We start from the raw sequence: 15,248 nt of genomic DNA, 5'->3' as shown, positions 1-15,248 counted from the left end.
GTCTGGTTGCCATTCTCAGTTTAAATGGGAATAAACTCCGTTAAACATATTAGGACTTAGTTTGCATTTCCTCTGATGTATGCAAATTGTGTGTAATTTTGTCTAAAATTTGCACTTTTGCAGCCAGTTTCCCCTCATATAGTATAGGTTATTATATTGCTTTCATCAGTATTTTTATGCACACTTTCCCCAAGTATATACTCTCTTTTTTTACATACTTTTAAAAATTGGAGATCCGCCCTGCAAAATTTGGAGGGGCGTGAATTTCAAATGATAGATGCATTGGGTTCATCTGCTGCCTTTGGGAAGTGTTAATTGGGTAGAGTCACAATGAAATGGGAACTGATTCAGTTTCTCACATGTCTTCATTTGCATCCCAAGCTATGAAGATCTACAAGCAACATTTAGAGTGTACTTGTATTACTAAAGGGTATGCTGGTGACAGCATTTGTCCTAATATTTTTTTAAAAAAAAATTTTTGAACAGTGAGAAATACATTTTTAGTTGGTGTTCTTTTTATTTTTTTAACTGAGCTTCCTTCACCCTCGTCGTATGAAATCAAACATTTTCATGTGAGATGTTGAAGGCCTGTGGATTATTAATTAACTTGTAGTAGCAACTAGTAAATTTCCTACAGTCATACCTCATGTTACGTCCGCTTCATATTACGTTCTTTCAGGTTACGTCCCGCAGTGACCCGGAAGTACCGGAAAGGGTTACTTCCGGGTTTTGCCGCTCCCACATGCACAGAAGCGCTAAATTGCACTTTGCGCATGCACACAAGCACCAAATCGCATTGTGCACCTGCGCAGATACGGCGCTTCAGGTTGCGCTCTTTTCATGTTGCGAACGGGCCTCCGGAACGGATCCCGTTCGCAACCAGAAGTACCATTGTACTCTATGTAAGAGGCAGAACGTAAAAACAGACCTGCAGCTGGATGAGGCCAGGGGCCCATCTGGTCCAACATTCTATTCCTACAGTGGCCAACTAGAAACCTCAATAGGGAGCCCACAGGCAGGACTTGAGCCCAACAGCCCCTCTCCCCACCCCCTTGTGATTCCCAGCATCTGCCACTCAGAGGCGGACTGCCTCCAACAGCGGAGGTGAAACAGAGGCATTGTGGCCAGCAGCCTGTTCCTCCATGAATATATTTAACGCTCTTTTGAAGCCATCCAGGTTGGTGGCCCAAATTTGATTAGGGTTGATAATCTAATCAAAATCCATCTTACGGGAGACTTGTAAGCAGGACCCAAGTGCCACCCGACTATTCAGAAAATGAAGAAATGGGACAGATTCCGTCATACAGGTGCTGTTACAGCTAATGTCTTGAAAGGTAAAGGTAAAGGGACCCCTGACCATTAGGTTCAGTCATGGACGACTCTGGGGTTGCGGCACTCATCTTGCTTTATTGACCAAGGGAGCCGGCGTGCAGCTTCCGGGTCATGTGGCCAGCAGGACTAAGCCGCTTCTGGTAAATCAGACCAGCGCCCGGAAATGCCGTTTACCTTCCCGCTGGAGTGGTACCTATTTATCTACTTGCACTTTGACATGCTTTTGAACTGCTAGGTTGGCAGGAGCTGGGAAGAGCAACGGGAGCTCACCCTGTCGCGGGGATTCAAACCACCAACCTTCTGATCAGCAAGCCCTAGGCTCTGTGGTTTAACCCACAGTGCCACCCGCGTCCCATCTCATATATGTATTGCAATATTAATATATATAAAAAAAGTCTCCTGTAATGGGGCATCTGGTTGGCCACTGTGAGTTCAGGATGCTGGACTAGAAGGGTCTTTAGCCTGATCCAGCCACAGAGTTCTTTTTACATACTACCCCCACCCTCTCTGAATAACACTTCCTGGGATTGCAAGTGCAGAGGGTGCTCAGGTCCTGCCTCTGGGCTTCCCACAGGTATCTTGTTTGTCAAGGTGAGAACAGGATGCTGTACTGGATGGGCCACTAGCCTGACCCATGCTCTTATTTCGTTCTGTCTCCTTTGTTGGAGGCAGTATATGCCTCTGGATAGAAGCTGCTGGGAATTACTAGTGGAGAAATGCAGTGGCGTAGCATGGGGGGCAGGGGAGGCAGCCGCACCGGGCGCAACATCTGGGGGGGCACGCTCGCACTCGCAGCTCTCTGCCCCTACCACGGGTTAGGGGGAGCAAATTACTTGCCTTGCCCCGGGTGCTGACAACCCACGCTACGCCACTGGAGAAATGGTGTTTGCATTCAGGCCCTCCTTTTGAGCTTTTCACTGAGGCCACCTGGCTGGCCACTGTGAGGCCAGGATGTGGGTCTAGATGGGCATGTGGCCTGTTTCTTCTTAAGTCCTGTTTTACAGTTCCCTGCTGGCTTCTTCTTTTACCTACACTTATTCTGCATTTATATTTTGCAGGGGTCCTGGCAGCTGGGGAGCACACATTCCCTTTCCAGTTCCTGCTTCCAGGTACAGTGAATTTATTCTTTTGCTCTCTTGTTCCCATTGATTTACAGGACTGCGACTGAACAGTGACTTCAGACTTCCGATAACCTCGGTTTTAATGTCCTGTGAGCACAATCACAGGGTTGCCTGGGGTGTCATTCAAGTGCTTAACTGCTGTCAGATATTGCTATTATTATTGGTAATTTTATTTGGATTTCTTACCTGCCTTTCACCCTAACTTACCATGGCAGGCTGTAATGATTTAAAATACACTGTTAAAACAGCTTACAACTAAGTTAAAAATCATAGGAGTGTGGTGGGTCTCAGTTGCATCAGCGGACAGAAAAGAGAGGTTTATTTTCAGCATACGACAAAAACTATTCAACAAAGGTGTCAGATGCACCTCTGTGGGGTGGGAATTCCAAAACCTGTGCAAGAGCTAGCCATGGTTTTGTGTCAAGTGAATGAATGTGACTGAGGTGTTGTTCTAACAACCCCAGTCTGCTTTCAGGAAGCCCCCACCTGTCTACCTTGCTGCTTAGAGCCCAGTCCAGTAGCTGTCAGATTGCGCAGCCGCCTCCTCCATCTCAATGTTTCCTTTGTAGAGGGAGGAGGAGGAGGATGGGGACAGAACTAGAATGGGTTGGCCCTTCCTCCTCTTTGGCAGCAACTCCTGTTGGGCTCCCTGTCTTATTTATTGGTTTATTTATTAAATATATATATATGACCCTTCATCTGAGTTCACATGGTCACTAGTCATACACACTAATGGTTCACTGTGCTTTTTAGGCACAGTTCTGTGCTTTTCCAGTCTGTGTCGTAGCATTTCTATTTTAATTTTTTCCTCCTCAGCCGCTTTCCTCACGGAAACCCACTCTTTAAGGCCCTTGGCAACTTGCAGAAAAGCCCAAATTGTCATTTGTTCCAATTCGGCATTAAAGATCAGGTTTTCTTGGGGAAAGGGGTGGGGTTGGGGAAAGTACTCTAGTGCAGTCCAGGAAATGTGGGTCTGTTGCCCAGAAAGCACGGGGCAAGTGTGAATGAGCCCTACAGCTGAATATGTGGAACAGAAGCTGATCTGCAGTGCTCTCCCCCCCCCCAAAAAATTTGCACCTATCAGGGTCTTCAGGTTCAAATCATGCACTCCATTCTCTCACTTAATTTTTAAAATTGGTTGTTTCTATAGAAAACCGTGAAACATTAAACAAGAACGTTATTCCCCTCCCCCAAAACCCCCTGCTTATTCATCATAGTTTTGTTTGTTTTTTTGTTTGTTTTAATTGAATGACTGAGCTTTGACTTTGTGGATGTGCATAAGAGCATCTTCTCTGTCAGGAAGCTCACTGGGTGGATTTTGGGCTGGCCACACCTTTCCTGCCTAGCCTACCTGCAGAGTTGTTAAGCTGGTGTCCATGGGGGTGTTTCCAGTTTGTATTGAGGGTTTCTTTGTTTAAAGGAAGCTGGGGATATAAAGAATAAACAGTTAACTAAAATAACTAGGAACTTCTAAATCAGGTTTGAAAAAGAGAGTTTAAAAATGCTTAGAAAGAGGGGTAGTTGAAGAACATGTCTGTCTGGGGCTGTTCATAGTCCATGCAAACACCAAATTGAAAACAGACTTTGATGCAAAGCACAGAACTGAACATTCCTAAGAATATTTACATTCTGAAATTTGATATCTATACTAATTATGGATTGTATGGATTTCATCATGCTGTTTCTGGAACATCAATTTTATCTTGTCCCTTTTTTAAAAAAAAAATACCGTTTTTGTACTATGTATGCTCCAATTTTATTCTGTAATGTACATTGCTTAGAGAGCTATGATTGCAGGTGATTCATGAATATTTTAAACAAATAAAAACAATTGGCATCCGTAAGGCAGCTTACAATATCCGCCTGCTTTTCCTTTTTTAAAAAAAGAAAGCAACAATTTTCTAGTCCTTATGACCTGCACAACCTACAGCCCACTTGCAGCTCCCCCAAGGACGGCCTGCAAAAAATGTAAAAGAAAGTAAAGATGTAATGAGTGCTTTTCCGTGTGCCACTTGAACTGCCTTCTGCTATTGTGCCCAATGTTTTTCTTCTAGGGAAAAAAGGTGTTGGTACTGCATACCTCTGAGTACCCCCAGAATAAAAGCGCTGATTGTGCCCATTATGTAATTTGGTGGATGGGTTGCCACTGAACATTCTCTCCTGTTTGTCACATAACCCACGGCAACCAGCCATTGCCAATCTATCTCTAGTCCTAGAGGAGTGGGAGTCATATCTTTCCGCTGTGTTTTTGGTCATTACTGGCATTGGACAGGGACCAACGCAGCTGACACCCGCTATGCGGTGAGCGGCAGCAACATGAGGGCTTCTTACCCCACTCTTGCTGCACAGCAGCCCACCAAGTTAATTTATATTAACTGAAATCTCCCTTTTTAATAATATGGTTTATTTGCAAAACAGTTTAATCATTAATTATAACTTTACTTGGAAATTGGTCCGAAGAAGTTTAGCCTGTTTTAATTTTGGCCCCTACCTACTGCCAAGTTGTGCAGGTCTGCCTTATGGTCAGGGCCGGCTCAGCCGTGAGGTGAAGTGAGGTGACTGCCTCAGGTGGCAAGATCCACCAGGGCAGCAGATCCTGATGTCAATCTTTCCTCCCACCCCCACCTTATTCCTGATGTAGATCTTCCCTCACCATTTCTTCCCTGGTGGGGAGGGAGGTGCCATTTTGGGGTCTGCCTCAGGTGCCAAAATGTCTTGGTTTAGCCGTGCTTATGGTTGTAAACTGCCCCACATCACCCTCCTCCCCAAAACCATCAGAAATCAAGAAGATGTACGGTTTTGGTTTTACTTCTAATGTTTGCAAAACATATGCATGTCAAAACCTTTTCCTAGAGTAGATTTTGGCAAAATATTTTTTGGCAAAATATTTTTGTTGTTCTTTTCTAGTGCAAGTCATAAGAAAGTGTGTTTGTGTGGGTGTTTTAAAGGTGGGGGGAAGTACATTATATGCCATATCTTGTCTCTTTTCTCTTTGGAAAACAGCTTCAGCTCCTACATCCTTCGAGGGTCCCTTTGGGAAGGTCTTGCACCAGGTCAAAGCTGTGATAGAGACACCACGGTTTTCCAAGGATCACAAATGCAGCAAGATATTCTATGTCCTCTGCCCGCTGAACCTGAATGATATCCCTGAGATTGAGGTAAGGGTTGGTGGGAAGGAAGGAAGGTGGTAGGCAGCCCCATACCTTGCTTTTCAATCCCAAGGGACAGTTCATTAAACCACTTTGGGAATTCCGTGAAGGGAATAGGAATCTCCTCGCCATCTTCAGCAACCTTAAACTATAGTTCACAGGTTTCTTAGAGGAGAAGCCAGTGATGGTTCAAAGTGGCCTCATAGTGCTTTAAATGAATAGTGCAGGTGGGGCCTAACTCAGTGGCAGGCAGGCTGTGTTTTCCCTTCTCATCCTAGTGTTCCTTTTCTGCAGCAGCCAAACACAACGTCGATCACAAAGAAGTTCAGCTACAAGCTCGTGAAAACTGGCAACGTGGTCCTGACAGCCACTACAGACCTCAAGGGCTACGTTGTAGGGCAAGTCATCCAGTTGCGGACAGACATTGAGAACAAATCAGGCCGGGACACCAGCACCATTGTAGCCAGCCTCATCCAGGTAACCGGGCTAGGCTTTTGATAGTGTATTTTAGGTGCTCAGCTTTGCTTGAGGGGCACTTGTTCATTTTTTGTTCCCTTGCAGCAGATGCAATCTTAGGAACATAGGAGGCTGTCTTTATGAAGAATTAGGATTAGCTGTTGATGAATCCAAGGCAAAACTATAGGGTTGTATTCAACTCAGTTCTTCTCAGAACAATAGGCCCATTTTTTTATTAGATGTACTTGGAGTAGGTCTGGATTGTTGTTGTTGTTTAGTCGTGTCCAGCTCTTTGTGACCCCATGGACCAGAGCACGCCAGGCACTCCTGTCTTCCACTGCCTCCCTCAGTTTGGTCAGACTCATGCTGGTAGCTTCGAGAACACTATTCAGCCATCTCGTCCTCTGTCATCCCCTTCTCCTTGTGCCCTCCATCTTTCCCAACATCAGGGTCTTTTCCAGGGAGTCTTCTCTTCTCATGAGGTGGCCAAAGTATTGGAGCCTCAACTTCAGGATCTGTCCTTCCAGTGAGCACTTAGGGCTGATCTCCTTAAGAGTGGAGAGGTTTGATCTTCTTACTGTCCATGGGACTCTCAAGAGTCTCCTCCAGCACCATAATTCAAAAGCATCCATTCTCCGGCGATCAGCCTTCTTTATGGTCCAACTCTCAGTTCCATACATGACTATTGTGAAAACCATAGCTTTAACTATACAGACCTTATTTTCCCCTTCTCTTCTCCCCAACCCAGAAAGTTGCCTACAAATCCAAGCGGTGGATCTATGACCTGAGGACCATAGCGGAAGTGGAGGGTTCTCCCGTGAAGGCCTGGAAGCATGCAGAATGGAGAGAGCAGATTCTCGTCCCAGCACTGCCTCAGTCCATCCTGCAAGGCTGCAGCCTCATCCATATTGACTACTACATCCAGGTAAGGTCCAGGTTCTGCTGAGGATTAGGAGCACAGGTTGTGGGTACCAATATAGCAGAGTCGGCAGGGGGGCTTTTTCAGCCCGAGGGCCACATTTCCTCCTGGGCAGCCTCTTGAGGGCCAGAAGCAAAAGTGGGTGAGTTAACAGGGAAACAGGTGTATCAAGCAGCACATATATTTTGTAAATAATAAAAAAACACCTTCCAGGTACCAACATCCCTAGGGAGGGATGAAATGTAGACCTGAGGGCTAGACAGAGAGGTCTGGAGAGCCATATTCAGCCACTGGGACTGACACTTCCACACCCCTGATGTATGGGTCCTTGGTGTGACCCCACAGGACTGCTCCTTATAGAGTCATAGAGTTGGAAGGGCTCTAAGGGCCGTCCAGTCCAAACCCCTGCAATGTCCTCATGCTTGCTGTCATATTGTTGTCTCCCTGCCCCTAGGTTTCCCTGAAATCTCCTGAGGTTTCTGTTGCTCTCCCGATCTACATTGGCAACATCGCTGTGAACAGGATCCCCCTCAACCCGACCCGCTCGGTCCCTCACGTCCCGTCGCCCGTGATCCCGAGTGCACCGCCGGTGGACGAGGAGGCTGCCGGTGGCTATCACCCCATGGACAACATTTCCATCCCCACCAAGAGCCACTCCCAGCAGCAGCCTTTCAGCTATGCACCAGGCTTGAGCTTCCCGGAAGCAAGGCTGGACTCTGAGCAGGGCAGCTCGCCCAACCACCCCACACTCTGCCTCTCGACAGGAGCGACGATCCCTTACTATGCCGAGGGGACGGTGGTTCCGGTTCCCACAGCCAGCTCCCTCATCCTGCCTCCGGAGTATAGCACCTGGGGTTACCCATACGGTAAGATCCTGCCTACCCTCAGATAGGATTCCCTGGCTGGGGCAGAGACCCCAGGGGTTGTGCTGTTGCCCACATGGGCAGCAGTGTGTGATGCCTGTAGGGACTGGTGGGGCAGAAGGGCAGGGAGGCCGTCAGCCAGTGGCACCAGAGCAGATGACAAAGCCAGTATATTCTATCTTTGTCTCCTCCTCTCTGCTGAGTTCTGAAGGGCAACACCAAGACTAAAAAGGAAGGCCCACAGCACTGTGGCAAAGCACCTGCTTTGCATGCAGAAGATCCCATGTTCAGTTCCCAGCATCTCCCAGAAAGAACGGGAGAGTCTCTTTCCTGGGGAATTTGCAACTAGGCAGCCTCAACAGCACTGAACTGAATGGACCACTGGCAGCTTGTTATGTTCCTCAGGCTGCAGACGGTTAGAGCTCATGGACCACTGATCTGTGGACCATAAGAACATCAGAAGGCCAGTGGCCCATCTAGTCCAGCATCCCATTCTCGCAGTGCCCAACCAGATGCCTGCAGGACCTGAGCTCCAGAGGCCTCTCCCCTTGTGCAGGTTGCAGCAACTGGTACTCAGAATCATTGCTGCCATGGAGGATAGCCAACATGGCTAGTAGACACCATTAAATTTACTCCTCTGTTAATTGGTCTAATCCTCTTTTGAAGCCTTGCAAGTTGGTGGCCATCACTGCCTCCTGTGAAGTTAAGTTCCGAAGAATGACTAGGGACTGACTGTGTGACCACAATTTGAAAACCTCTGAACTAGATGGCTTTCAACTTCTCTATCTCTTTTGCTTCCTTCCAGAGGCACCCCCTTCATATGAACAAAGTTGCAGCAGCGCAACCTCCAGCCTGAGCAATGGCAACTAGCCACGAGCTCACAACCTGATGTCTGGCATGCCAAGCTGGGAGAAAGGACAGTACAAAACATTGCCTGGAGGGGGCGCTCTCTCCCCCAGCAATAGTTCCCTGGGCCATGGCTGCCTTGCACAACAATCTCTTTCCTTGTGCTGTACAGTTCATCATCTTACTTGCTGCTTTATAATCCGAACACCCGTGATGCCTTATCTGAAATGTGGGAGTCATCGTGTATGGAAAGATAGAGGTGTGTGCAGATCAGTGTGTGTGTGAGAGAGAGTGAGTGAGAGTGAAAGAGAGAGAGAGAGAGAGAGAATGAACGAACGAACAAATGAATGAATGAATGAATGTACATATGTATATATTTTGAGTGCCACCCCATATCTGTTGTGTGCTAACCAGAAAAGGTGTGTGGGTGTAGACAAATTGCTTCTCTGCTGGGCATCCCGTGATTTAAGCCCAGTGCGCCCTTTTGCACTAGCTTGCCCTCTAGTGAACAGTACAGGCAGTGCAGGAAGAGCTGCTACCAACATTCCTTCTGATGTAGGGCAACTGGCATTTCCCTGCCATTTTTTTTAAAAAAATGTGGCATAGCACATCTGATTTTTACTCTGGGTGCTTGTAGTAGTTCCTTTTTTGGCTCTTGAGTGCTTGTAGTAGCTACCATTTTCCCTCTCTCTGCCACCCCTGTAATCCACAGACTGGAGACAACTGACAATCACAATTCTAGCCTAACTCTACCTCTTGACTTTGCTTCTCCCAGGAAGTGAGTCCAGATGGAGGAGGGGAAGGAGGAGAGCTTTTTGGAAAAGAAAAGAAAAACATACAGTTTGTTAAGCAGAATTCCAAATAGTTGGGAGCTTTGGGTAGTGATGCACTTGATCCATTGGATAACATTGGGTGGGAACAGGTCTCGTGCTGTGCTCCACAGTGAGTGCCTCTGCAGCTTTGCAGCTCATGGCCAGTGGAGGTGGGAGGCTGGTTGGCTATATTCCTTCTGGAGTTTCTTGCCTCCTCCTTCAAATAGAGAGTTCTGCCTGCTTACTAGCATAGCAGTTTTAAAAGTGGACTAGCTGTTGCCCAGAGAGGCTCCCGGCCTCTGCAATCTCAATGTTACAGAACAGCCAATGTCAAAGTACTTTTAAAGCAGGGCTTCTGACACACTGTGTGTGTCTGTGGGTTTGTGGGGGGGGGGTGTTATTTTTTCCATGGCTATTTACCACGTTGGGCGTTAGGTTTTTCTGTGTGTGCAAGTCTGATCTGCTAAGCACCACCTCTGGAGTCGTGAAGCCTTTTTCCTTTCTCTCGGCCAGCCTTTCTTCATGAACTCCTTCAAGTTTGCTGGGTAGATGATCCAGCAACATGGACATGCAAACGTTCACATTCCCAGCACCACGTGGTTTTTATAGGACAATTGATCCTCTTCCACGACCCTTTTTATTTGTGTCTTTTTCCAATCAGCTTTGTTTAAATGGTGAAACTTTGAAAACACAGATTTTAAATGTATTTAATAAATTATTCTGAGACCTTGAATGTAAAAATGTATTCTTTGCTTCACTCGCACGCCCCCCCCCCCCGCGGTACTCCTCTCAGCAGCTCTGATTGAATCAGGAGTTGGTCCTCTAAGTGCTGTTCCGAACAACTGCCGGCCTCATCCTGCCTGTGTGTGACAAAGAGTTTTCCAGCAATGGAGGGCCAGAGGTTCCCCATCTCTGGATTTAACCATAAATGTAAAGCAGGAGTCATCCTGCTTGTCTTGGCTTATTTTGCAAATCCCCCTGTTTCTGAAGGGATGCAGGTGGTGCTGTGGGTTAAATCACAGAGCCTAGGACTTGCTGATCAGAAGGTCGGCGGTTCGAATCCCCACGACGGGGTGAGCTCCCGTTGCTCAGTCCCTGCTCCTGCTAACCTAGCAGTTTGAAAGCACATTAAAGTGCAAGTTGATAAATTGGTTACCACTCTGGCAGGAAGGTAAACACAATTTCTGTGTGCTGCTCTGGTTCACCAGAAACAGCTTAGTCATGCTGTATGCCGGCTGCCTCGGCCAATAAAGCGAGATGAGCACTGCAACCCCAAAGTTGTCCGCAACTGGACCTAATGGTCAGGGGTCCCTTTACCTTTTACTGTTTCTGAAACACAAGAATGCTGGTGCTAATGTAGTCAAATCAGCAACACCCACCAAGAGGGGGTGTATCAACAGGAGGTATGAGAAGTACCAAAAGTTGGCAGCCAGTGTAGGGTGGAGAGGAGAGAGAGACAGAGAATCTAGGAGACCTGGGTATGTTCAATGGACACTTGAGTGTCTGTAATGCGAATATGATGGGAAATGATTCAGGATAGATAATGGAATGGAGCAGCTGGAAATTATGGAGAGGGAGCCCTTGAAATACTGCTGTTTCATTGCAAGCCCTCACCTGTCTTTAATTTGCAGTGAAGTAATTCATTTGTTGTATTTCATTTAATGAAAAGGCATATACACTCCTTGAATGTAGGAAAACCTTGAAACAGTTTGGAACATAAAAATTATTGCTTAAAAAGGAGCATTGTTTTCAAGACAAACAAAAACAAAAGATGATTGAAATCAACAGATAAAACCAAACTCAGCCTTCATTTGCTACAGTGCTGAATGGCAATCCTGTACCACCCAGTTTCACAAACTGTACAATTTCAGCTGAGGCATAAAGCCAAGATGTGCATGTCTTATCCACATCAGATATAAAGCTTGTGCCGGAAGACTTGATTTGCTTGTGAGGGATCTTCTGGTATCTCTTCCCTGCCATCGTCTCTTCTGCCAGTGTTGTGACATTTCCAAAAGCCAGTTCTTCGTCTCCAAACCAGACGCCTACCAGTCACAGCTGTCTGTCTGTCTTGCCCTGAAGGGACATGGAGGGCATCCTTCAAATATTCATAGGAAGTACCGTATAAGAGGCAGGGCTGGCTGATGTTCAGAGAAAACCAGGCAGCAGCTGGATGGCTGGATGGTCTTGGCTTCTGCTTCCTGTAGTGGGAAGTGCTGAGAAGTCTTGTGTCAGCCATTTCCTCTCCTGGTTTTAATCAAGTGGATTCTGTAAAAGCGAGGCCATATTACACACATATCTGGCATCTCTGAGCTGGGGTCGCTGCTAACACTTTCCCTGGCATTCGCATTAATAAATATTAATAGTCTAGCTTGGTGATTTGAGCAGTGTTGGGTAGCTGGGTGTAGTGGCCATATATTTCACAATGTCCCTGATCTGAAGGAGGGTGAGGAGAACTTTATCATAATGGGAGCCACATGCCAGTCTTGGGCAGGGCCACAACAATGGGTCTACATTACCTTTGTAAACCATAGGCTAATTTCTACATAAACAGAGAGAGAGAGCCCTCTCTGTACCCCAAACAGGCAACCAAGAGGTGTTGTCAGAGTTTAAGGATACATTCCAGCCAGGTAAATACCCTCTAGGAGGGTGTGAAGCGAGGGTGGTGAAGGCATGGCTGGGATGCCACATTTGGCCTCTGCTCTGGATGTGAGTGGTGCTGTGGTCTAAACCACAGAGCCTAGGACTTGCTGATCAGAAGGTAGGTGGTTCGAATCCCCATGACGGGGTGAGCTCCCGTTGCTCAGTCCCAGCTCCTGCAAACCTAGCAGTTCGAAAGCATGTTAAAGTGCAAGTAGATAAATAGGTACCACTCCGGCGGGAAGGAAAACAGGGTTTCTGTGCGCTGCTCTGGTTCATCAGAAGCAGCTTAGTCAAGCTGGCCACATGACCCGGAAGCTGTACACAGGCTCCCTTGGCCAGTAAAGCAAGATGAACACCACAACAACAGTTAGCCGCGACTGGACCAAACGGTCAGGATCCCTTTACCTTTACCTGGAGCATTCTGGGAAATTAAAATGGCCATGTAGTGCTGTTTAGTATTCAGGAGGCAAGCTCTGGAGGGGTTCCACTCAAAGCGCACTTTGCTCACCTCAGACTTAGATACAAATCCTGCACAAAAGCATATTGTATTGCCCCTGCTTCTGGAAACTGCTACACCGCTGGCTTCTACCTGTGCACATTCCTATGTGCACTCTATTATCTAGGCTCCTAATGATGCCCAGGTAGCCTTTTTCTTAAAATGCACCTTCTAAGTCTTCCACTTGTCAATGCACTGTGTTTTCTGATATCTCTCAGTGCTAAATCACTACCGTGTGTGTGTGTGTCCGTGTGTGCCTCCATGTGTGCCTCTTATGAATGCCTTTTAAAACATTTTGTCAGCTGTGGTGCTCCTAGCAGCAATCCCCCAGCTAGGTTCTACCCATCTCCAAGCCTAACTTCAGCCCTTGAAGGTGGCAGATTCATCCTGACCCTAGTATATGTGCAATGATTTAATCTACAATGATAAAAGATGAAAGCCCAGTTCAGTGTCTTTGGGGGTTTTTTTTGGGGGGGGGGAGTTCACAATTGGATAAGATCAATTAGCAGAGCACCAAGATCACACCAAAGACTAATCTAAGAGAGGATCCTCTTTCCACTGCAGTGGTAAACCAGATACCCCTGGAAAGCCCATGGCCAGGACAATGGGAAGGATGTCCAAAGTCCATTTGGGGGGCCTAATCCCCCCAAAAAAGCTCAGCAACATTGGGCTAAAATCCTAAAAAAATACCTTCAACAACTTCAAACCTAAAAAAAAGGTCAACAACTTTGGTTGGCCCTTTGGTGCTTCACTTCATCAAATCTGGCCCTCTTTCCAAAAAGTTTGGACACCAGTGCCTAAGCCACTTAAGCTGGTGGTTCTCACAACCTGGGACTTCTATACTTTAAATGAACAGTGTGACAAATTCCTTCTGTCTGTCCTGAATCACCCATCATTCAGCTTCATCAGATGGCCTTGGGTTCTTGAGTTCTTACAGAAAGAAAACACCATCACCCTATCTCTCCACAACATGTGTAAAACTCTACATCATGTATCTCCTTTAAGTTAAATTAACATATTTAAAAGTACAAAAAAAAGTTGGTAGTTTTAGCTAACGTGGCTGAAAGCAGGAGCTTGGAGGCATGGCGGAGAGACTCATCAGGTGCAGAAGAAAATATAAAAGGTTGCCTCCTTTGTTACAGGACTCCCACCTAGAGGAGGCAAAGAAAGTGACCATACACAGAGCATCCTCTTTATGAAGTTGAAGAACTCTGTGCTTGTCTAGCAAAACATGCACTTGTGATTTTGGCTGCAAACCCCACAACTTCTGCATGCAAACCAAGTGTACTACAGTACCACTGAACTGTGGCCATATCCTTGAATCTATTAAAACCGAATTGAGCAGCTGAAGACCAGTGTTCTAGGATCATATGTGGCTATGCACTGCTGGAAACAGAACACTAAGCTGGAATGGATCTTCATTCTCATCTAGGAAATCAGTTCCCGTGACCTGGAAACCAAGCGTGTCAATATCTTTGGGCTCAGTCATGTACCAGCAAATTCAGGATGTGCAATTACAGTTAAATTGGGAGCTCTTGTACAGCACACCTGCTGCCTCTGAAGATCAGACTTTTTCTGATGAGGAAACAGGTGGGGAAATGATGCAAAAGTCCTCTAACCTCCCTGCAAACAATTCAGAGGGTTGTAGTCTACTAAGTTATACTCAGAGTAGCCCCTATGAAGCTAAAGGATCTAAGTTAGGTGCATCCATTATTTTCAGTGGGTCTACCCTGAGCAGGACAAGTAATTGGCTCAACCAAGAGCTACCAGCCCATGTCATCTTATCTCCCTGCAAACAAATCAGGAATACAATAAACAGGACATCCTACAGCCCCCCACCCAAGATGATGCGGTCAATCCAGGGTATCCTTGTATGTTGCCCACTGCACCCTAAGTAAAGCGTCCTGGTGGGTGGGAGCTGGGCAGCTTGGTGGAAGCATATATCTCTTACCAATGGATTTTGCAGTCGGGAAAGACTCTTATTTTGGCAGCAGCTTTGGGATGGGCCGTTCTGCAAAGCCACCATTGGATGGCAGCAGCGTATTGGTTTTTTTCCTCCTGCTTGCCTGCAAAGGGTTGGGCTGGACGGCCTACTTCAGCTAAGAGCCAAGGTCTGCAGCCTGGTGCCTTTTGTGGGGGACTCATGGTTTTGCCAAGAGATCTAAGGCGGGATCTCAACACCCTTCTCCCCTACCTCTGGGGTGTGCAGTGTTTGTTCCCCGAATAACCTCTTAGGCATCCCCTGTTGGATAAACCCAAGGCAGTCAGCCACAGAGGCCACCATGCCTGCGATGCAGAGCTATGATGGGCAATGGGTGATCATGGCTGCACCAGTGGCTTCTTTGGGTTATATAATTTTTAACATCATAATCGAGTTTGGCAATTTTATCTGCTTAGCAATGTTGCTACGTCCCTATTTTGCATTTAAAAAATTAACATTTAACATAATTTTTTTAAACATGTTTTGATTTAGTTTTGTTCAATAGGTTTTACATATTAGTATTTTAAACTCAAAATGGAAAGTTCCAGTGGCTGATGCAAACATCTACCAATCTATCTAATTTATTTATTTATTTATTATCTCTTCTTTATTCTTCCTTGTGCACACCACCTA

At 46.5% G+C, this 15,248-nt stretch overlaps 1 protein-coding gene across 2 annotated transcripts in view; it reads left to right on the top strand.

The window, feature by feature from the left end:
- ARRDC1 (arrestin domain containing 1) overlaps positions 1 to 10,231 on the top strand; it is a 53,271-nt gene extending 43,040 nt beyond the window's left edge. Inside the window, exons 3-8 of one of the 2 annotated variants that reach the window (XM_083721837.1) lie at positions 2,391 to 2,441; positions 5,457 to 5,611; positions 5,900 to 6,079; positions 6,807 to 6,983; positions 7,432 to 7,843; positions 8,646 to 10,231. In XM_083721837.1, coding sequence (XP_083577963.1) covers positions 2,391 to 2,441; positions 5,457 to 5,611; positions 5,900 to 6,079; positions 6,807 to 6,983; positions 7,432 to 7,843; positions 8,646 to 8,710 — 1,040 coding nt within the window. In that variant the 3' untranslated portion in view covers positions 8,711 to 10,231. Of the gene's footprint in view, positions 1 to 2,390; positions 2,442 to 5,456; positions 5,612 to 5,896; positions 6,080 to 6,806; positions 6,984 to 7,431; positions 7,844 to 8,645 lie in introns of both variants that reach the window. The other variant, XM_083721836.1, reaches the window with a different exon arrangement.
- Positions 10,232 to 15,248: the final 5,017 nt, after the last annotated feature.

Source organism: Podarcis gaigeae (assembly GCF_964106915.1).
Source record: "Podarcis gaigeae genome assembly, chromosome: Z".
NCBI classification, from domain to species: Eukaryota; Metazoa; Chordata; class Lepidosauria; order Squamata; family Lacertidae; genus Podarcis; species Podarcis gaigeae.
The sequence above is the reverse complement of the archived record's forward strand: the minus strand, read 5'-3'. Positions and strand labels throughout refer to the sequence as shown.